Source organism: Pieris napi, chromosome 9 (genome assembly GCF_905475465.1).
Source record: "Pieris napi chromosome 9, ilPieNapi1.2, whole genome shotgun sequence".
Taxonomy (NCBI): domain Eukaryota; kingdom Metazoa; phylum Arthropoda; class Insecta; order Lepidoptera; family Pieridae; genus Pieris; species Pieris napi.
The window spans coordinates 3,875,458-3,898,462 of record NC_062242.1 but is presented as its reverse complement, the minus strand read 5'-3'; the positions used below and the strand labels follow the sequence as shown (position 1 = coordinate 3,898,462).

The 23,005-nt window shown below is 33.0% G+C and overlaps 3 protein-coding genes across 10 annotated transcripts in view; 1 reads left to right on the top strand and 2 right to left on the bottom strand.

Moving 5' to 3' along the window:
- The window catches only part of LOC125052177 (liprin-alpha), an 86,670-nt gene extending 65,923 nt beyond the window's left edge, over window positions 1–20,747 (bottom strand). For all 8 annotated transcript variants that reach the window (XM_047652820.1, XM_047652822.1, XM_047652823.1 and 5 more), the window contains exon 1: window positions 20,200–20,747. In XM_047652820.1, the coding sequence (XP_047508776.1) occupies window positions 20,200–20,448 (249 nt within the window). In that variant the 5' untranslated portion in view covers window positions 20,449–20,747. The remainder of the gene's footprint in view (window positions 1–20,199) is intronic.
- On the top strand, window positions 7,753–10,700 carry LOC125052182. Its single transcript, XM_047652837.1, has 2 exons — window positions 7,753–8,172; window positions 10,160–10,700. Exons 1-2 carry the CDS (start codon window positions 7,822–7,824, stop codon window positions 10,670–10,672), a joined length of 864 nt encoding a protein of 287 aa, XP_047508793.1. The 5' UTR covers window positions 7,753–7,821; the 3' UTR covers window positions 10,673–10,700.
- LOC125052181 lies at window positions 10,709–12,766 on the bottom strand. Its single transcript, XM_047652836.1, has 2 exons — window positions 12,196–12,766; window positions 10,709–11,464 (listed from the first exon to the last, which is right to left on the bottom strand). Exons 1-2 carry the CDS (start codon window positions 12,637–12,639, stop codon window positions 10,724–10,726), a joined length of 1,185 nt encoding a protein of 394 aa, XP_047508792.1. The 5' UTR covers window positions 12,640–12,766; the 3' UTR covers window positions 10,709–10,723.
- Window positions 20,748–23,005: the final 2,258 nt, after the last annotated feature.

Here is a 23,005-nt window from a genome sequence, read left to right as displayed (position 1 = left end):
ATTATAGCAAGACCAATACCAAGACTGAACCCTGCAAGACTTGAGCAAGACAATACTTAAGCCTGCAAGACTCTTGCGTCTTGCAGTTAAGACAAACTGAGATTTGGGCGTTATTAAGTAGGTATTTGGTTTCAATCCCGATTTTGAGAAACGTTCCCCAGTATCAAAACCGTAGGTATCACATATCCTAACACTAAACTAAGGGCTGCAGTTGGCAACGTGCCGCTCGTCTGAAAGCACCCTGAAACGTATTGTATTGATTAGGTAGGTAAGTACTTATTATATTTCAACAATTTATTAAGTAGCGTGTTAATACTCACAAATCTGTTCCCACCATCCCATGTGATAAAATTTACCTAGAATAACTTTATAGCAACGTTCATTACTTGTAGGTATCTACCTATAATAATATGTTATGCTTGTTTATGTCTAATGTGCAGATCTAACGTTAGTACTCGTAGGTTGGTATGTGCTTAAAACTATAGCTAACAAAATTATATAAACATCATGTAGGTTAAATTAAAACTAACAGCGAGTCGAGTAGGTCTAGTAACAGTTTCTACAGCACCCAATATTATGGTACAGACGCCAGCACATCAAGCTACTAATAAAAATAATCTATCAAATTTCTTCAACAGATTTTCAAGTTTATCGCTAAGGAATTAAGGTTCAAAGTTGATTGGGGAAATGTGACGTTCTGCGAATAAACTGTTGGTCGGTCGGTGTATTATATACCTACTTATTTGATAATTTACCGACAAAGACGCCGTGGTTTGCAACAAGTGTATCACAGCATTTGACACTGTTTGAGCGCCGCATTCGCCGACAAAGAGTACGGACAGAAGCACACAAATTTTTACCTATTTTGGTAGGGTTGGTTGGCCTTAAATGACCTTGAAGATGTCCCAGCAGTAGGTAGGTATAAATTGAATGCTCTGAGTTTCTTTTATTTAAATACATTCTCACACTGGCTTGAATTCGAACACTACAGCGTTAAAAGCTGTCGGGCGAGATGATAATTACCTAATAACTAAGTAGGTATTGCATCTATTGAATTGCGAATATTTTGATTTCGAAATAATCATTGTTAATATCGGTAAATGATAGATAGTGAGTGATATACCTAGGTACTAAAATGTGAGCAGTAAGATTGAAAAATGTATATGCCATGTCAGTGCTTTCAATAAGTTTATTTTAAAAAAGCTCTCTAGTAAGATTTAGAGTTTACCATTCAATTACACACAACAAATTATTGAAAAACAAAAATTATGAAAAAGATATTTAGACTGAGTACTTAGGAAATAAGAAGAAAAAATATTCTATCGTGGATACCGAGTTATTAAAAAGTGGATAAACGTTTTGTTTACTTAATTTTATTTTTCTGTGCTAATGCCAACATTGACAACCCCACCAAAATAGGTAAAAATTTAGTCCGCTTCTAGACTTTGTGTTGCCGCCGTCGCTTTCATGTCAAAGGTCGCCGCCACTGCCCATGTTCTAAAGAATAAAATAAGTTTCCGGGTGCTATGAACGGACCCAAATAGATTATGTTGTTCTCGCAAGGAAGAATGTAGTCGGAAGGATAGGTAGATTTTATTAAAAAAATTGTAAGTAATAAAAATTAACCTAGATTATATTATTATTACCTATTATACCTTTACACAAACAACAAACAACAAACTTGAACTTGTTTAAACAAACTTGAAACGTGGAAAAGCTCCAAATATGAGCGACGTCATATTGCTTTACGCATTTTGTTTTAAAATCACACACTTCCAAAAATCGAGATTTGCATTGTCGGTTTATCAACTTCTATCGTACTTACTCTAGTAGCGACTATTGTCTTCAGAGATGATTAACTAAATAAATAAAAATAATCGTCGTGTAGGTACGACGATTATTTTTCTAAGGAATACAATTTTGATGTAGTAGGTACCTACATCGTTTCTTACTTACACATACTTTAACGACAGTACCTACGTAGCAAAGCGCGCCAGTCACGAGTACGACAAATTGCCTAAAAAAACCTACCTACGCACACTTTTATGAAATCTGCTAATCTCAACACACTGCCTGTAGCCTGCCTGCTATTATTGGTTGATGAACATTGTACATTGGTGAATGCTCCAGGATAGCCCGCAAGCCCCCACAAATAGCAATAGGCTAATAGGTATTTGCAAGTCTTGCGAGACTTGCGAGACTCTTGCTGCAAGATCAAGACCAAGACCAAGACTGAGAGCGCAATACCAATACCAAGACCGAGACCAGGTGTATTGACGCAAGACAATACCAAGACTGGCCTAAGTCTCGTCTTGGTCTTGCATTTGGGCAACACTAAGCACTTGGTATATGTCGTTTATTCGATTCCCGACGTAACATCCTATGATTAATACGCTGAAGTGTATCTGGCTCATACAATATATAAGGTATACAAATAACTAAAAGTCATAAATAATATGTCTTGATTTAGACAACCTCTGAAATAGAAATAATTGATATTTACCTTATAGATAAAATGAATCGCAAAGTATGTTGCCAAGCTCAAAACTAAAAGACTACTGCACCAATTAGAGTAATTATTATTTAATTGATTCATTGAATTTTGAGGTAGGTTTAATGAAGAAAAAGATTGCATGTATTTTGCATAAATGTTCCATGTTGGTATTTAGCTACTAAAAAGGTAGGCTTAGTAAAAAACATTATATGAAGCAGAAACAAAGTTAGTTTACCATAAGTTTTAAAACTCGTTTTAATTCTATACAATGTAAAAAACACTGATGTTTAAAGTGCAATAACAACCCGTTTAGTTTTCCTACTTAAAAAAACGTTTCCAACAACCCATATCCGTAGTCCGGACACAGCTGTAAACGTGACTAGACTGAGAGCAGTGAAAGATATTTCACTATGGAGAAAATACGTTTTACTTTTGTTATAATGGGTCTAGAACTGGATTTTACACGGTACTAATAATTTTTTAGGGAAGGGAAGTAAATTCTTATAAAAATATGCTTTTTACTACTTTTAAATATGTAAATAAAATTTAATTAAATACAGTGTAAACTCTTTTTAACGAATTTCAAGGGACCGAGCATTTTTTTCAACCAAATTTAATCAATAACAATAATTTCTAATTTTATTACTATAAATATGTAAATTATTCTAAACACATAACGCTTTTCTTTTACTGACCATCTTGACAGTTTAAAAGTTTGTTTACAACTGATAATACACGATAGGTGACGGTGGTGCGTGCAATTAACAATAACAAAGGCTAGACGGGTGTTTATGAACTCAGGTGTCTTTATTAGAAATAACAGCACCTCAAATAGTTAGTTTTGTAAGCTGATTATAAAAACAATTACACTTAAGTAGGTTGATGTCTAAATATGAAAATATTTCTTCGTTATAGGGAATAGCTGTTGCGTTATAGAGTGCATTAATGTATGGGTTTTGTGTTAAATCAAACAAATGTAAACAATTTTTACGTTATATCGAATAACGTTATAAAGATTTTACACTGTAATTTAATTCATGAATAACCATGTACAGCGATCCTTAATCTATCTCTCGGTCTACATAACAGAAACAAAGGGAGCATTCTAAGCGAACATTATGGGAAGTCTCAAGTCTTCAGCAACAGAACACAAAAAATATACTACACAGTCCTTGTTTTTACAGCACTTGTTTTTAATAATGGCTCGCTTTTACAACTTTTTATAAAGAGAACTTAATAAAAAAGGGTGCGTGTACTTATGTACGCGCGTAAGAAGTTATACTTCTTTGGCATTATTAAAAATAGTTTTTGATTGCATGCAAATAATTAATTACAATTAAATAATCAAAGACTGGAAAAGGAGTCATTAAAGTCAATAAAGTTCAGTTTACATTTGAAAAATTAATTAAATAAATATTTATTATTATTCTCTTACATTAAACAAATAAAACACTATTTATCTTTAAAACATTTTTATTTCATTATACTATTTATTTTTAAGTGACTGTCTTCATCAGAATTTCGGTTTGTAATTTTAAATTAATCATTACTTGGTTGTGCATCTACGAGGCTTCTCCAAAACTAAAACTACTACTTGCTTTCTGCAACAAATAAGAGAATATTAATTTAAGCTCTGTCCATGCAAAACTTAAATTTTTTTATAATTCATATTATAAATTTTTTAAAACACATTTATATTAATATAATTATATAAATGTGTTAATAATATAATTTGTAGCACATGCTACAGACCTGAATAGCAACTTTCTTTTATTCTATTTAGAGATAGAGATAATTTAAATATAATACCGGTGTCTTCCTTGTAGGTTTCTTTGGAGTTGTTTGGGGATTCTTGTTGTTCAGTTCGACATGATTTTCTTTAACCTTTCTTTAATCCTACAAAATAATGAAATTGTTAAGTTATGTTGTCACTGTTGTGCACACCTTTGTTTGGCTTTTTTAGTATTCAAGTTATGTCAAAACTGATTTATTACCTTGTCATTGTTGGCTTTTGGGATATCAATTGTTTCCAAAATGATTTTATTTGTAATATCCTGAAATATATAAATAACATCTATTAATTTAAGTATCATGGTGAGTGGTTCGCACTCAGGTATTAAGGTGTATTATACCCACTGTCCATTATAAGTGGGAATGGGCTCACTTCTGGCTGGACAGAGTTTCGGTACTACAAGTGCAACATGGATGTTTTGAGGTATTACAATATCTCTAAATACCTGTAGGGGAATAAAGTACTGTTGTGAGCATATGCCTATGCTTGAAAGGTTGAACCTTGAACATCACCATACATCATATTTATAATTAACATTCCTACCTCGACACCATCACAATCAAATTCATTGAAATCTACTTCAAACCGTTGCGGTATCATCTCTGCCATATCCATTGTGTCTCGAGAAGGTGATGGTGGCTTTGTTCCACCTCCAGTTTTAGATGTTTCACGGCGATAAGATGACAACTCTTTTTTTGTATTCAATTTAGTGCACTTCCACTGATTCATCAATTGTTTTTTGTCTCTTGTCCTTATATTTGCTAGATTAAATCTGAAAAATTACATGTTTTGATTAAATAATGTGGTCATTTTTTTGAGATGCAGGTACTTATTAAAATGTTTACTTCTCTGTTATATCGCTCCAAGCCTTCATTTTCTCCTTATTAGTATTCGTGCTTAAATCTTTGTTCTCAATTATTGATATATAGAATATTTCTAAAACGTTGCTGTAACAAACGCAATAAACATAAGCAATGAATAATGGTTCATGTTTCAGTTTTAATCAACAATAATACTCGATAATACCTACGGATAGTTAACCTCAATTGTATTGAAGCACTCAGGAAGGTTGGCACAGTTTTTTCACAAATATTTTATCATATTAATTAGTTTTGATTTAGATATTAAATTTAAATCACTTCTGATTATAATTCAGACGCACATATAAAATTCGCACTTGTATAATGAAAATAACTAGATACATAGATAATCTTTTATTTTAAACAATAATTCAAACTCCTATATTTGTTTAAAAGGTAAATGTCAATGTCAGATGTCAATTGTCATGGATATTCAAAATTCTTGTTAAGCTGCTAAGCTAAGAAATAGAATATGCGTGAAGTTAGCTTATATTCTATTTCTTTTGTAGATTGCGCACGCTATAATCACACTCCGAATTTTGTGTCATAGGTGCGCGCGCATCGTAAAATTTCACTCTCATCAAATTTTCATAACGCGCCTAAAGAAGTATAACTTCAAAAATAATAAGGGCTTACTCTATATATATCTATTTTATCTACATATAATAGTAGCTTTCGCAGAATATAAATCATATAAGATATTTACAGAAAAATATTGCTTAATTGTCTGTGAATAAATGTGAATGATATAGAATGAATTTTAATACTAACAATAGCAATCTTAAAAAAGGCTTCTTTTGCTTTCTATTATCAGTGTTACATAATGTAAGAGAAAGGAAGAGATAGAGGTGAAAGGAGGCAAGAAATATCACAAATACTAAATCTCTTAATTTCCTTGATTAACTGCTCAATCTTTTTGATGGGGTGTCAACGGAATTTCCTTACAAAAAAAACCTAACAATTCTCACCAGTCTTAAAATATCTGCATTTCAAAGTAGCGAACAAAATTCATCAAAACCGGTTCATCCACTACAGCATAAAGTAGCTAGCTCGATTTTCCCATTATAGAGAATGTGGACTAGACATAACGTCGCCGGCATGATTTGAGCTTGTATTAATATTAATAATATTTTAGTTTAAAATGCATGCCAAACATGGAAATGTACAAATAAAACAAAAAACAATATAAATACAAGTCAAAGAGGTATGGAAAGGAGCATGCTAAATATTAAAAAGGTATACAAGATAAGACACATAAAAATAAGATAAAAAACTGAAGTGGATGTGGCGGGTCATGTAGCGCGCCTCACAGATCATAGGTGGACGAAAACAGTAACTACATGGAGAGGCCCACCAGGCAAACGATACAGAGGCAGACCCTACGCTCGATGGGGTGATGATATCAAAAAAAGCGCGGGTCCTCAATGGATGCAAATAGCTCGGGATAGTGAAAGATGGCAAGACTTGGAGGAGGCCTTTACCGGAGAGGGTTCCTAACTGTAAAAAAAATATTTACTAACACATAGGATAATTAGATATTTTTGTATTAGGAAATAATATGAGGCTAAAAATAAATAAAGTTTAACATATTCGTAATAGTTAAATAGTAGAAATAATTTTTATAAATTTCTCCGACTCCTGGTCAAATAATCTTTCTCAGGGGTAATGGTTTTCTCCTCAATTTTAACAACATAAAAAATTAAATACGTAAAGTATTAGGTATATTAGGCGTATTAGGAAATATTCTATTATAACATTACAGAACACGACCTCTAATTACCAGATAATTGTGTAAATATTAGATCCTTGTTCTAAAAACGTAAAGGTAATTAACATTTTTGAAACCACGATAACGTAACCGTAGAATAAATAAAACGAAAGCATACCGGAGGCTATTACGTTCCCATTATCGCTTTAATATTACCACACAGCACAGCCTACATTTGAGTTGTATGTTAGTAGACTATGTTTTATGTTAGTAGTTATATGTAGTATGTTAGTAGACTATCATCCGATTTTGAATTTTTTTTTCATTCAACTTATTAAGATAACAATATGGTATATGTGTCTGCTGTTTTTTCGCTATGTAATTTTAATTGTATATTTGGTCGCTTGGGAATTAATTCTACAAGACATAATATGTACTGAAAAATACCTATCTCGTTAATTACTACTGACGCGGGCGGAGCTGTAAATGAAGTGACTATTTTAATTGTATATTTATAAAATGTAACGAACATCCAAAAAAGTAGTGTTTTAAATATGAACTTGGTTCATTCATATCGAGTGCATGTCGAAAATCTAAAATCTTAAGTGGGAAGCATTTTAGGTCTCTGATGAGATTTCAATTTCTAAAATCTCTTTCTTTCTTTCAAAAATCTAGAAATAGAATCGCGTTTTTATTCCTTGTCCCTTACTGCTTATATATCAGTGTATTCTAAGCTAACCGCCTTGACAAGGTCGTAGTTAAACCGGTTCGGCTCACATTAATTCACTGCATTCCTTATGGCGGATCCACACATGCCGGGCGGCACGGCCGGCGGCCAGGCCGCCGGCCATGCCGCCGGCACATGCATTCTTTACCTGCGGCACTCGCGGCTTTAGGTTGCCGGCGGCAGTTTGCTTGCGGCTTTGATACCGAGTGGTAGTGTTGTTCATTTCATAAAAATAACGAAATGACAGAATTTAACTGGGATGATAGTGCAGTACTTTTATTAATAGAAAAGTATCAAGAAAATGAACTATTGTGGAACCCAAGGCACATGGATTTCAAGAATCGCAACAAAAGAAATGATACGATTAGGGATATTGCTTCTGTGTTTTACATAGCATCATCAGAAATTGAGAGAAAACTGAAGAATTTATCCAGCCATTATTTTCGAGAAAAACGCAAATATGAAGAATCTAAAAGGAGTGGATCTGGACGGGATGATGTTCAATTGCCGAAATGGTTTGCTTATAAGGCGTTATCATTTCTTAATGACAAGAATGCACCGGTACCAACCGTCAACAGCCACACACCTAGTGTAAGTACCCATCAAATTCTTATTATAATTAAGTAGACTAGTTGGTCGAAATTCGACCATAATTAATTTAAAATAAGTACCTACATATTTCATTAAGTAATATTTTCGTTACAAAGTTTTTGCTTCGCGTATTAATATTAGATACCTACTACCTACAACCCGGTAACCATACATAATACCACGGAGCGCGGGCGAGCATACTCTCGTATTTGAACCTTATGTAGTCGGCATAACGCTCATAGTACGAGATCCCGCTGCAGGATTGGTGTGCTCATCGACTTTTTGTTTAAAACCAAATTTTTATGGTTATTTATAATTAAGAGAATATATATTTACTAGGGTGCCTATCAAAATTTGGCCGCCATTATTTTTAATTGATTTTTGGTAAAAAATTTCGTTTATTTATTTTTTAAATAAAATAACGTCTACATCACGGTGATTAATATGAAGATTCTAAAAAATCCCGGTTGCCGTTGCGCACCTGGCCGCACCTCTTTGCAGCCAGGTGTAAACAGGTATGATTTCGATAAATTTATACGTTTATAACCAATTTTTATTAATTATATGTCAAATTGAAGCTATTTTTTTCTATTAATTATCATATTATAAAGTTGCTTAATTAAATTTAGCCGCAAATAAGGGTTACTGGCTGTTAAAGATAATAAATATTTAAGGTAGAGTGAAAGAGTCTACCGTCTACAGTCTGTCAGACGAGGACAGCGATTGCCGGCTGTGCGACGCTTTTAAGCCATTGCGCATGCGTCGAATGTTAGTTAATGTTTTTATTAATTAACGTAAAATAAAATTGATAAAGATGAAGTCGTGTTTTTTCTGTAACGAAAAAAGCAATGTACTCGACTTTAATAATGTATCATTCCAAAAGTGCTCGCTAATGTTATTGTTTCGTCGTAAAAAAAAATATAAATATCATATCACCTTAAAGCTTAAAAGCGTCGCACAGCCGACAATCGCTGTCCTCGTCTGACAAATGATGTTACGCGCTAACTCTCTTTCACTCTACCTTAAATATTTATTATCTTTAACAGCCAGTAACCCTTATTTGCGGCCAGATTTAATTAAGCAACTTTATATGATAATTAATAGAAAAAAATTAGCTTCAATTTGACATATAATTAATAAAAATAGGTCATAAACGTATAAATTGATCGAAATCATACCTGTTTACACCTGGCTGCAAAGAGGTGCGGCCAGGTGCGCAACGGCACCCGTGATTTTTTAGAATCTTCATATTAATTACCGTGATGCAGACGTTATTTTATTAAAAAAATAAATAAACGAAATTTTTTACCAAAAATCAATTAAAAATAATGGCGGCCAAATTTTGATAGGCACCCTAGTAAATATATATTCTCTTAATTATAAATAAACATAAAAATTTGGTTTTAAACAAAAAGTCGATAACCACACCAATCCTGCAGTGGGATCTTAGACTATCACCAAATGCGAATTATTCGGGAATAAGCGCTCGGGAATAAGTTATAACAAACGGTTGCTAAGCAACGGAAACCAAAGATTAAGTAATATAATAATATGGAATAAGAATTATTACATTATAAGACACAGGTTTATTTACAGCGGGTAGGTAGCGTAGTGGTAGTGTAGGGGTAGTGTAGAGATAGTGTAGGGCTAGTGTAAGGGTAGTGTAGAGGTAGTGTAGGGGAGCGGGAACAGGAAAAACTAAATCACGCGGGCGAAGCCGCGGGCGGAAAGCTAGTCTATATACAATAAAAATCAATTGCTGTTCGTTAGTCTCGCTCAAACTCGAGAACGGCTGTACCGATTTGGCTAATTTTCATCCCGAAATATTTGTAGAAGTTCAGGGAAGGTTTAAACGATGAGAAACGTAAATAATAAGTAGCGGAAAATATATATATACAGTAGGGATTTACATACTGATTAGATATATTCAAAGTATAATGTTGAAGCTTGTTTGCAATTATTTATAAGATTTCCTTTTTATTTTCAGTCTTCTCAAGATAATATCACTCCCCAGACTAAAAGGACTTCACGAAAGCGAAATTTAGAGAGAGAACCTGAAGTTGATGATGCTTTGCAATTACTGAGGGAGATTACGTCTAATGCAAGGCCACGCGATGATGCTGCTATATTTGCAGACTATATAAGTAGCAAGTTGAGGAAGATGGATCAATACACGATGTGTACAGTACAACATCAAATCCAGAATATTGTCTATGAAGCAGAAATGAGAATGGGTTCGATGAATTTTGATACCAATAATACTACTCAGCCTCTTCGTTATCAAAATGTTCGTCCAGGATACTTCACAGACCAACCTACAACGCCATCAATGTCACCATCGCCTTCAACTTCGCGCTCTTACTCTGTTCAATCAGACTATGAAATGCAAAATAGCCTAGATGTCAACACAAGTGACAGTCTGTTACAAGTCTTGGAAAATAATTTAACCGAAAATAGTGTAATAGAAAAAGGAAAATTAATTATTGATAAATGTTCATGATTCCTAAATAAAACAATTATTTGAATAATCATATTTTATTTCCTTCAAACATTATATTTGATATTGCCAAGGAAGCTGACCTTGTTCCGATAGATAATAACATTTTAGCTCATTTCTAATTACACTTGGTTCTACATTTAGAGCGATCTGGGGAATATTTTGTTGTTCTTCGTTCAAAACTTCACCGGTAATTCTTTCATTTCTCCTTATAAAATTATGCAGATGCACACAAGCCATCACGACAATTTTTGCTTTCTCATTTTGTAAATCAATGCGTGAATGCAAAATTCTGAATTTATTAGATAAAATGCCAAACGCGTCTTCTACAACCATGCGCCCGCGACTAATTCTATAATTAAAAACCCTCTCAGGTGATCCTTTTGCATGATATCCAGAAAATGGTTTTATTATATTCTGTGAGATGGGGAAAGCATCGTCACCGATGAAATAAAAAGGTACAGGTGTATTTCTCCCTTGTAATGGAATCGCTTGTGGCAGATTTAAAGTTCCATCTCGTATCATATCAAATAAAGTTGAATTTCGTAGTACTCCACCATCAGATATTCTGCCCTGACATCCAATGTCCACGTATAAAAATTTATAATTGGCATCGATTAAAGCTAGCAAAACAATACTGAAATATGACTTATAATTAAAAAACTCAGAACCGCTATTATTTGGACATAGTATACGTATATGTTTCCCATCGAGGGCACCTACGCAATTAGGTACATTCCATTTCTGCATGAAACTCCGAGCCACTGATAGCCATTCTCCCTGTGTATTCGGCATCTGTAAAATATTTTTTTTTTATGATATTTGTGTGTGTAGTTCTAGTTGAATGTATGTAAAATATGCGTGAAGTTCCAGGTACAGTATTAAATCATAGATATTATAATAAATTCTACTAGGAATAGATACGTCACTTTGGAAACCGTTGTCCTGGGAACTCTCCTGGCAAGAATCTTTTTGTTCAAATGTTTGTGTCTTGTAGGTACATGCCATAACTGTGTGAATTTATGTGGTCTGTTTTGTTTTATAATATAGGCGTTCAGTTTGTAAGTACCTAATATGTTACGGATATTTGTATAATAATAATAATATAATAATAAGCCTCTTATCCTGAACTGTTTCTTTGACTTTGTGGTTGACTCTTATCTTTAAGTTATAAAATATCTGTGAGTTCAGTGTGCCTCTTGGCAAAGGCCTCCTCTAACAATTTCCATTGTACTCTGTCTCTTGCAACCCTTCTCCATTTTGAGCCTGCTGTTAATTTTAATTCGTCTTCCCATCTCTTGCTTTGTCTTCCTCTGTTCCTTTTCCCATCTCTAGGGTACCAGTCAGTTATGATGTTGCTCCACTTTTCTTGTTTATCACGTATCATGTGCCCAGTCCATCTCCACTTCAAACTATCTATTCTAGTGAGTATGTCTGTGACTTTTGTCTTACTACTTATGACAGTGTTTCGTATCTTATCTTGTTTCTTAATACCTATATTATTATATACGGATATTTGTACTTACCCTTAAATAATTGGATAATGTAGATACCAAAGCTTGACAAACCTCTGGAATTATTAAAGAAATAGCTTGTGGAGACACTTTAAACAGTGCACCGAGTGAAAAATAAGAGTCTCCTGTAGCCAGGTATCTCAAAGTAATTGCTAGTCGATCGGAAGCTGACACAGCATTTCTCCAGCGGGTGTCAGTTTTTGATATCATGGGTCCAATTAAATTCAGTAATATTTCAAATTCTTCACTAGATATCCTTAGAAAAGTGTTAAATTTCGAACGAATATTTCTTCGGTTTATGTCGTCCTTTCTTAAATCTTCAAGTATCGGGGACACATTAGGCCTATTTCGTAGACTTGGTCTGACCCAATATCTTCGTTTGATTTTGCGGTTCTTTTTATGAATAACATACAACACTACACTTACGATACACGCAACTATATCATAGTCCAACATCTTCCAATCCTACGGACATTACTGACTTCGACGAAAGTCACAACACTACTGCGAAAATTGCAACCGCATCTGCAGGCCGGCGGTAAAGCCGGCGGCAAATTCAGCGGCAAGGCGGTCTGTAACCCGGCGGCATAAGCCGGCGGCATGTGTGGATACACCATTACTGAGACAACAGCCAAGATTCTACAACTACTCTAGTTGCACTTGTATTAATTTTAATGTGACTTATCTAATCTATAATAGTATATTTTATTTCGATTAACGCAATATGAAAATATTTTTCTCATACAATAACCAATACTAAATCATTGTGGCATTTTTTTAATTTAAAATTATAACAAAATACTTTGACAAGACCATAATTTTAGTATGAGAGTCACATTTCCGCCGTTTATTTATCATTTATAACCATGGTGATCCTTCTATGCCTTGTAACTAAATTATAAGAACAGTGCGTTACTAATGATGAGGGCAGGTTAACCATGGTATGGCATGGTCACGTATATTTGATTTACCTATTAAACTATATTTTAAATTGAGTACAAGAATGTTACCTCATTCAAAAAGAAGCAAATCAAACCTATTACTGACAGTTGCTAGTAGATCAGTATCTATGTTATCATGTCGTTAGCCTAAATACGAACGTCGCCTACGGTCCATTTTATAGACCATCTGACATCATACCGTAAGGGTAACTGCCTATGAAATAGGTAAGATATTTAACATTTTGTGTAAATTATGAGAACTATGAGGAATCAACAATCACAATCAAGCAAAACACGGAAACGTAACGTCATTGTATATTATAACCCCTTTGGTTCAGAGTAGCTAACCATCGAAGGTAAAAAAAGGAATACTACTTTACCTAGAATAACATTACATAAACATGCAAGTGGATAGTAGTAACCACTCGATCTCGCTTAATTAACCTCAACGTTTACCGCAATACATTTGCGGTATATACAGGTATTACGTCAGAAATCAGAATACAATGTTAGATTTCATATCACGATGCATCAAAGAAATGTCAAGGATATGACAGTATTTCAGTAGTACAGCGCACCACCAGCTGCCCACCTATGTATTTTCGAACCAATTCGACTCCATCCATTGAAGGGTCCATCAAGAAAATTCAAAATCATTTATATATTTAGCTAACACAATGTACACTTATGAACGTCAATAAAGAAATACATATTAAATGCTTCTAATTTTACATTTACTGCCAGTTCTCAAATCAAGGGCGTAGTACGGAGGAGGAGAACTGGCAATAAACTCTCCGCCACTCTTTTTAATCGCCAAGTTTTTTGTTTTACAAAATGTTTGTAAGGAGCTGCAACCATTACACCATGTTCCACATGGCATCTTTGCGTCATTAATTTTATCAATAAAAAAATATATAAACTAAAAAAAATGTCCTCTATTAGCAGTAGGTATGGTGCAATAGGAGCACGCAGTTAAACTCTCGTGGGAAGAACACGAAACGAAAAGAGCGGAACAATTCTTAAAAGGCCGGCAACGCACTTCCGAGCCCAGGCAATGTGAGTGTCCATGGGCGGCGGTATCACTTAACATCAGATGAGCCTCCTGCCCGTTTGCCCTCAGTTCTATAAAAAAAAATATAAAAATGGAATCTATGGTATGACGACTCATAAAAAATCGTCGTTCGTTCGACGTTATATCGTCAAAAATTAACAATCGTCGTAATTTACAAAAAAACACTATACTTTATCAGGTCTATAAGAGGATAATACCCAAACATTGTGGGATTACCCAATCCATATTTGTCTCACAACATTATATACTTTAAATAACAAGTATTACCTGAGCGGAACAACGTCCGGTGACCTATCAGATGACCGCTACCTCCAGTATTTAAAGAGAGCAACATCCAAGTTATTTTAATTTCAAGCCTCGAATAGAGATCACAATACATACAGAGGCCTATTCAGGCCGTGAGTATCCTTTTGTACGCTGTATGTGCCTCGACTCCCAGATGGCATTTCAGTAATATTTGAATACGCTCTTTTATGTCACTTTTCTATGAAATTACATGCAAGCTTTTTAACGCAGATAATATATATATAATATATCAAGTAGTCATTTATTCATTAATATTTAATTCATTTAAAAACATAATCATACTTTTATAATGAAAACTGACTTCAACAGCGACTAAACATTAAACCAAGAATGTATTTTTTACCCTTTTTATATGTATAATAGCGGTTAGCATGATATTTGAAGCGATTAGGATATTAAACAAAGTATGAAAGTACCGACTGCAGCGCCATCTGCCGGGCTGATTTGTGAATCTAAACCCTCCAGGGCGCCCTCCAAAGGCATACAAAAAAATTACATTCAAATCGGTCCAGCCGTTTAAGAGGAGTTCAGTGACATACACACGTACAATGATAAAATGATATCTATAGTATAATCAGGTTGTTCATGTATCGTTATATTGGTAATTAATTAAATAAACGTCTAGTCTTTCGGTAGAATAAGCTAAATTATGAAAATTAATATTAAGGTACCGAAAAGATACTCTTGAACCAAGGTTGCACCGTGATACTTGTTCAGTTAAATTATGGATTACAAAATGTTTCACGTTAACAGTGAAGCTCAAACAAATTAGGGTTCCACGATGGACCGGTGGTTATAAATAGCTGAATCAATACCTCTCGAGCCGAGCAGACTTCCTGCGTAGGATGTCGAGCTCGTGACCTTATCTGCATTTATACTTAATCATAATATCTCTTCACGTTTTTCTGAAGCACCACCCAACTCCGTTTATTTAATGACAAGCCATGAATTATTATTTCCGTATCGTTTAGCACAATTCAAAGTAAATATTTCGCTCGAGAAATTGAAGATAAATTATGTGCTGTGTATATGCAGGAATTTTGATTTTGGTTCCATTATTAAGTAGTATGATCATTGAGAAAAAACAATTAACATTGTGTAAGTGTATACAACCGAAAATAAAATTAAGTATTCGAAAGTGATATTTCCAGGTTTCAAATCAATGCCGAAGAGTTCTTCGAATCGCTAGGTTTTTATTTTCTGTTAGGATAAAAAAATCCTTTTTTTCTTCAAATTTTACTTTAAGAGCAACATTACCTCACAGTAGGACTGAGGATTCAAGTATTACTATTTTGAACTTAGAGTATCAGAAAAAGGTAAAAACGCCCAAACGCAGCATTTGCCGTTCGTAAACCATCTTGAATGGTACCTTTGAGTATAACCACAAGTTTTCGTAAATAAACCATAACTGTTTTGGCTCCCTTATACCTCAAAGCTTTAAATAATTGTGAACCATTCCAATTCATAATTATGGTTGCAATTCATTTACAGTACACGAGGCGGGGCCATTGACGCCTACCCTAAAAATAGGGTCTCAAAGTCCATCTCAGGTTTGATTCTCAGGAAAAGTTTTCAAATAGCTTAAAAAAGTTTCAACAAGTCGATGAATATTGGTACTCCTGATTTTAAGAGCAAGATATTTTTACCACATGCAGAATATTTTGATATGAATACAGAATAAATATTATTAACATTAAGCTAAGCCGCTCGGTGTTGCCCGCTAATGCGGACGCAGGTACTCATTAATTCAGGAGAGCGGTCGCCACAGCGACCGGCGCTGAAAGCCCTTTTAAATATAACACACCATCTTGTAAACACCACGTTGATATTACTACACATGTTGCGGAATCAGGTAAAATAATTAGATCGTGTAGTCTTGACTTAAGATAAAAAGGAAAAGTAAAGTTGTTCTAACAGAGTACTAAATTGAAGGGCAAGATAATTATACTGTGTATATTTACAATTGCCAATAATACCAATTATTTTTAATACAATAATACCAATATTATATTATATTATATCATCCTTGAATAACCTGATCTGGTCTTATTACACGGTAGTATAGCCGCACGCACTATTTTGTCTCATTTTATCACAACAAACACACAAATTATCAGAAAGATACGAAAGACAACTTTAAACTAAATGTGGAAATAAGACTTTTTTAGTTTAAAGGAAATTATGATTTAAGCACCAGGTCATTGGTTAGAAGCACGGCATCCAAAATTAAACTAGCCATGATCGCCAACCTTCGCAAGGAGATGGCACTAGAGGAAGAAGAAAATATGACTTAGTCTATTTTTTATAACCCGTTATAATAATTATTTTCATTTTGGAAATTTTAAATAGTATCCTGCGAATAAATATCAAAGCATTATGCGAAAGGAAAAGATGAAGAAAAGCTACTTATTACTTCATGATATGATAATGATATTAAATAAATACCACCTCTATATCTAAAGCATGTGAGCTTCAAAGAACGGTGGTTAGCGTTATCTAAATTAAATTCGCATTTACGAAACAAAGTTTTGGAATGCTTTAATGAAATTCTGTTTAGTTTATACCAAATATTTACAATGTAGATTTAATAGTCATTATCATCTTGTTAATTCCTTGCAGTTGTCAAGGTCAATTAATAAAGGCAAACTTAAAAATATAAAAACTGTGATATGAAATGTAAACGAGTCGTGTTTCATACGACAGGTAATCCGCGTAAGATCTGGGCTAGAGCAGAAGCTTTATCATAATTTATTAGCTAATTATTCCTATATTTCGTTTCTAGAAAGATACTTCTACAATGGATATCTAGCTGAAACGACCTACTTGGTAGGAATTAAATCCAACTTATCTCATAAATACAGCTGAGAACGCCTATAAAGGTTTATTCAAAAGCACAAAATTAACAATGGAACCAGGATCGTACAAAGCGTTAAAGAATTAGGTCTTTCTGAGTTGAAATTATAAGAGTAAAGAGAGCGTAATGTGATTGATGAAATAATTTATTTAGGTTGAAGGTTGTATTTTTTACAATTTAATAAAAACGGAATCAAGGTATAATAAAACAATAAACTGAATTTCCCGATAACATTAACAGATATTCGGAATGTGATTCAGTTACGTATTTGGATCAACATTGAGAATTGTAGATCAGGAACGTTAAAATTGTAATTATTCATTCCTTCAACATTTATTTCCCTTTCTAATAACATTTATTCATTTTAAAATAGATCGTAACAATGTATTATAATAATATGTATATAAACTCTGAGCATTTTTTAGCAGTAACTAAATAAGAGATTTTATGCCTAAATAAATGGTTTAACGTTTTAGATAATACTGGATTGTGTTACAATACGAATACGTATGAAATATTTTATACGTATATATTTTTAATCTTGAATAAAAAAACACACAATATTTTATCTTTGCGAATAAATTAAATGTTTGTTTGAAATTGAAGGAAGGTTTCGCCCTGATTATCTTACGACAGGCAAGATTACATTTTGCTACAAGTTTGTAACTTGCGGCTCACCCTTTTCCGATGTGGTAGTAAAATTATGTTTTGCCTAAGGATACAGCTAATTTAGATAATCAAAGTCAAATACAACGATTGTCATGACAAGGAAAAACTGCGCTGGTTAATTTAACTTTAACACCTTTGTATGGAAGATTTCTTTACAAAAACGTAAAACATTTCGTATGAAAAGTCTCAAATCAAAAAATAATGTAATTAAAGACCTGATGATGATCTTATTTCTTTTCCTAGACAAATTTACAACAAAGAGGATTTCCAATTATGCCTCCAGCGTTTCTTTACAAAGCTAGTAAAATGTCCCACTTGTAGTCCTTTTATGCGTTGTCACATTTCGATTATATTCTTTCATAAGCCGCCCTGGATTCCGGCGCGATGTAAATTAGGTGGGAAATTACAAACGAGCCACGTTTCCTGCCAACTGTGCCAGTGTCGGGTAAAGAGTTATTGTTACACGGATGTGATCGTGCTCTTTATGTTAACTTACATTCGTTAGATAACTCGCGAAGGAACATTGACCAGACTTAGTAATAGTTAGTTATAATGTTTAAGGTAACGACTTACATTAGGTTTCTTTAACTTCAGCAATGAATAATAAATTAATTTTTATAATAACGTTTGATTAAAAAAATCATCAAAGCACTGTCGCAAATGGACTGGGTGCGTCGTCAGTCAGCCGTGTCTTCTCACGACACTCATAGCCAATGACATTGCGATTGAGGACAGTGGGTTCGTGACCTGCTTATACTATATCTACTTCGCCAATTAATAATAGTACGTTTTTTATTTATTGTATAAAAATATGTTCAACTACTGATATATGAACTTATATATATATATATATATATCTAACAAATAATAATTGAATAATTTTTAACTAATCATACTAAAACAGCTTGTAGCAAACGCAAACCTAAACCAAACAGAACCTATGCTGAAAATATTCTTATCTGATAAGAATTACTTTGAAGAAACTTGGCTATTACAGCCTACTCACTATATTCTCATTAAAATTAAATATTTTTTTAAATCCTAATTCATATTAGGGTGCGCTTTGGCAAACTCATTCTCATCTACTTTTTATTATAATAAGTATATGAACAACTTTGTTTAATAAGCTAAATTAAAGGAGGACCTTATAAAAAATACATATTTAAATTATCCAAGGTTATCTGTATGGATAATTGAAATATGTAGATGAGAAAGCCAAGGAACAGATAAAGTGGTGTTAACTTACACCAATAATTAGTTAATTATACTATTTATTAATTAATATTAAATAAAAAATACTTTATCATATAAATATTATTGTGTATATAATTAGTAAATATAAATTTAACACATACTAAGGATTCCATATTTTAAAAAGAAACTGTCTTATTATCATTTACCTGCATATTTTACATAAATAAACATTTCAAGTGCTTTACATGGATTGTAAATGTTAATATAAGTTTATTTCAAGTAATGATAAGTAACAAACATTCTATTAGTAAATAAGTATCTTAAGAACTAGGTTTGTATAAGATGTTATTAATGTTTATAGGTTCTTTATCTTAATTAAAAATAAAGGTTTATATCATTATGTATGGAAACTGTTCCATTTTCTGACTTTCGTACAACACTGAACACAAAGTCCTTGGCAATAACAGAGAAGATAGTCATGATGTTAGAGCATAATTGCATTTTCATAAACAATATCTAACATAAAACCTCTTATATAAGAGCCTTAAAAACGATTTTTATTTCATTAAATTAATTGTAAATATGAAATTTTATATTAACTTATCATTTAGACCTAATGGTTGGTGGTCTCAGTTTCCACACTTAGACTCTCATAAGGTCCATTGTGCATAATATATTATTTAGACCTATAAGAAATTCCAACCTGAGTCCTGCTAAGTAATTTGTACAACACTATTCGCTTTTTAAAATTTTAAGTGATTTAATTTAAGCAGTAAAATTGCCAAATCTTTGCTTAACTACCAACCACTGATAAGGCAAACATACTTTCAACATTCAGACATAATCAGTTCATTTACATTGATATCGTTATCTCACAGGGCGAAATATTTTACAAGGAGTTTAGCATTTGCATTGAAGGTCGTTAAAACATCCAAATCGAGAATAAAGACGTATTCTTAAAATAGTTTACAGTCACTGACCTGAGGTAAATTAGCTGAAATCTGCCGGTGCAATGAATCTCTTTCCTTCTCAACTTCTTTCAGCCGTACTTCTGTATCACCTAACCGCTCTTGTGTCTCACGCAAACTCTCCACCAGCTTATCTCTTTCGTCTAACATAGACACCATGAGTTGCTCGAAGTTCGCATCCTCGCCAGAAAATTGAGAACTCCGTTGACTGATACTGTCTTCAGATATCGTAGGCATCACGTCGCACATCATATTCCACATTTTAATTTACCATGAAACAAGAAAAACTATCGTACACGACACACTTACTATGACCAGCTAAGATTTAATCACCAATTTACTACAGTTTCGGCACGAATGTTACCTAAAACTAGCGCACAAAATACGCGAGCGTTCTTTTACATTGTCTTTATATTCGTATAAACTTTCAGTCAATATTTTGGCATGCATTATAGTTCGATAATCTAGTAAGACACACCTACAATGTAAAATTTTAAGATTCCATACTATCGCGGTTCAAGCGGCATGTCTGCCATCTTGAATTTAAACGTCAGTCATCAAAAATCAGTCGAATGTCGAATAAGAATAGGTAAAAAATTTGGCTCTGGCTGTCACAGTCATAGATTGTAATACATTATAAAAATAATCGATCCAGTTAAAAATAATTATAACAATGTTTATAGAACTTTATTAATATAAAGTTGACCGCTTTTTCCATTGAGAATTAAGTGATATGATTACAAAATGAATAATATTTTTAATAAGTTATATTTAAGTAAGCCAGTATTTTTTACCCAGTCCAAGGCCTCCTATTATTATTTATTTATTAATAATAATAATATTATATGCCAAAATATTTAATTATTATGATATAGTAGAAAGTGAAACAGCCACAAGCCATGTAGTCCAGTCAGTCAAGACAATTAATTCATTATAATTCCAAAAGTTTTCAAATTTTGATGTAAGGTCGGGAGTGGTATTAAAACAAACTATAAAATTTTGCAACCTGCTCTGCGGTCCGGAACATTGTTAAAAATAAGTTTTGGTCGTGAAAAAAATTCCAAAAGTTCTGCAAACTTGGGGAAGTTTTCGATATAATATTTCATATCACGTATAAAATTTGCAACCAACCTAAGTGTACGGAACATTTTTTGTTATTTATTTTATTTACCTGAAAAAAATTCAAAAGTCATAGTTTTAAGAACCCCATAGAACGGTCCTCTACGAACAATGCGTTGCACCAGGCCCTATGAAGTACCATGCCTTTAAACCCGTTAACTAGTTTTTTACATTAATTATCATTTCTTATTTCTATCAAAAACATTTCCAACGAAATTAAACTCCAAGATAGTATAAGGATTGTTAGACAGTTGCAGGTCGATTGAACTAATCTGTGACACTAATGTGTCATGTGACTGACGAATCAAAAGCAATATATAATATTTTTAATTTTAATTCAAGCTTTTTTACTCCATAATGCTCTTTAATCAATGTTTTATATAGTTTACTCTTAATAACCCTTTTATTTTCCATACTGTCATATAGCCTATTGGTATTAAACTAGTTCACATGAAATAGTGACGTAATAACTAATTAGAAAAGTAACGATAGGACACAATCACATACTTATGCATTATATTAAATAAAAACTAAATATTTTTAAAAATATCTTAATACAGCGTAAATAATAATCATAATATCGTTTTTGGCTTTCAACTCTTTTAAAAATATTAATCGTCAAAAAGTCATTTAGATTTTCACACGCTTTGACTATATAGTCCTTTTCATGAAAGAAGTCCCCCAGGGCCCAGACGCGGCGCTGCAATAGCATAACGTAATGTTGCCATTTATGAGTAAAAAATTTACCTACCTATTTTATTTACATTTAGCAGATGTAATTTATCAAAATATTATTTTCTGCATACTTCGATGAAACAATATTCTGTTATGTAAAAAGTATATTTTTATTTACGTATATTACCGGTGTTCTACCTACTTACAGGGAAAAGATGAGAAAATAGGGTAAAGAAAAGCAATACAATTTTTTATTCAGAGTTTTATTGCATAATTGTTGGATTACAATTTTTTTCGAAGTACACGCCGCTGTTATACCTTCGTTTGTAGTTCTTGTTACAGTTTTCTCTGACACACCTGCAATTAAATTATGAACAATTAAAAATAATAATAACTTTATGTTTATAATGCTTATGTAATATATATTTCAATTTCAGTTACCTAGTTTCATCACGTTATGTATTTGTTCAATTTTGTCGAAAAAACGAATTTATATCATAAAAGTCCCATCAATACAGCAAAAAATTATTAAATGGCAACTCTAATAAGTACCTGTTATGGCGGCAACTCTCTTCTGAACATTGTTTAGTGGTATTAAAACACCTTGATTCTTATGTTCCGCTTCACAGAACTCTTTCACCTTTAATATCATTTCTCGAGCCGAACTATTTACAACTTTTGGCATTGTACTCAATCTTTAAAATGCACTAAGCTAGTTAAAAATTCACAAAAATCTACCACAACAAACGAACTTGACAACATCGACGAATGACAACATTGCCGACCTGTCAAATTTAGTTCCAAAAATCACCGCGGGACTTCTTTCATGAAAAGCACTATATAGTGTATAGAATCAAGGTGTTTTAATACCACTAAACAATGTTCGGAAGAGAGTTGCCGCCATAACAGGTACTTTTTAGAGTTGCCATTTAATAATATTTTGCTGTATTGGTGGGACTTTTATGATATAAATTCGTTTTTGCGACAAAATTGAATAAACACATAACGTGATGAAACTAGGTAA

Bases quoted from the DNA above. Each gene is read 5' to 3' on its own strand.
- LOC125052182 (XM_047652837.1), top strand. From the start codon at position 7,822: ATGACAGAATTTAACTGGGATGATAGTGCAGTACTTTTATTAATAGAA. The intron at 8,173-10,159 runs GTAAGTACCCAT...TTTTATTTTCAG, and splicing joins TCAACAGCCACACACCTAGT to TCTTCTCAAGATAATATCAC.
- LOC125052181 (XM_047652836.1), bottom strand. From the start codon at position 12,639: ATGTTGGACTATGATATAGTTGCGTGTATCGTAAGTGTAGTGTTGTAT. The intron at 11,465-12,195 runs GTAAGTACAAAT...AATATTTTACAG, and splicing joins CATTATCCAATTATTTAAGG to ATGCCGAATACACAGGGAGA.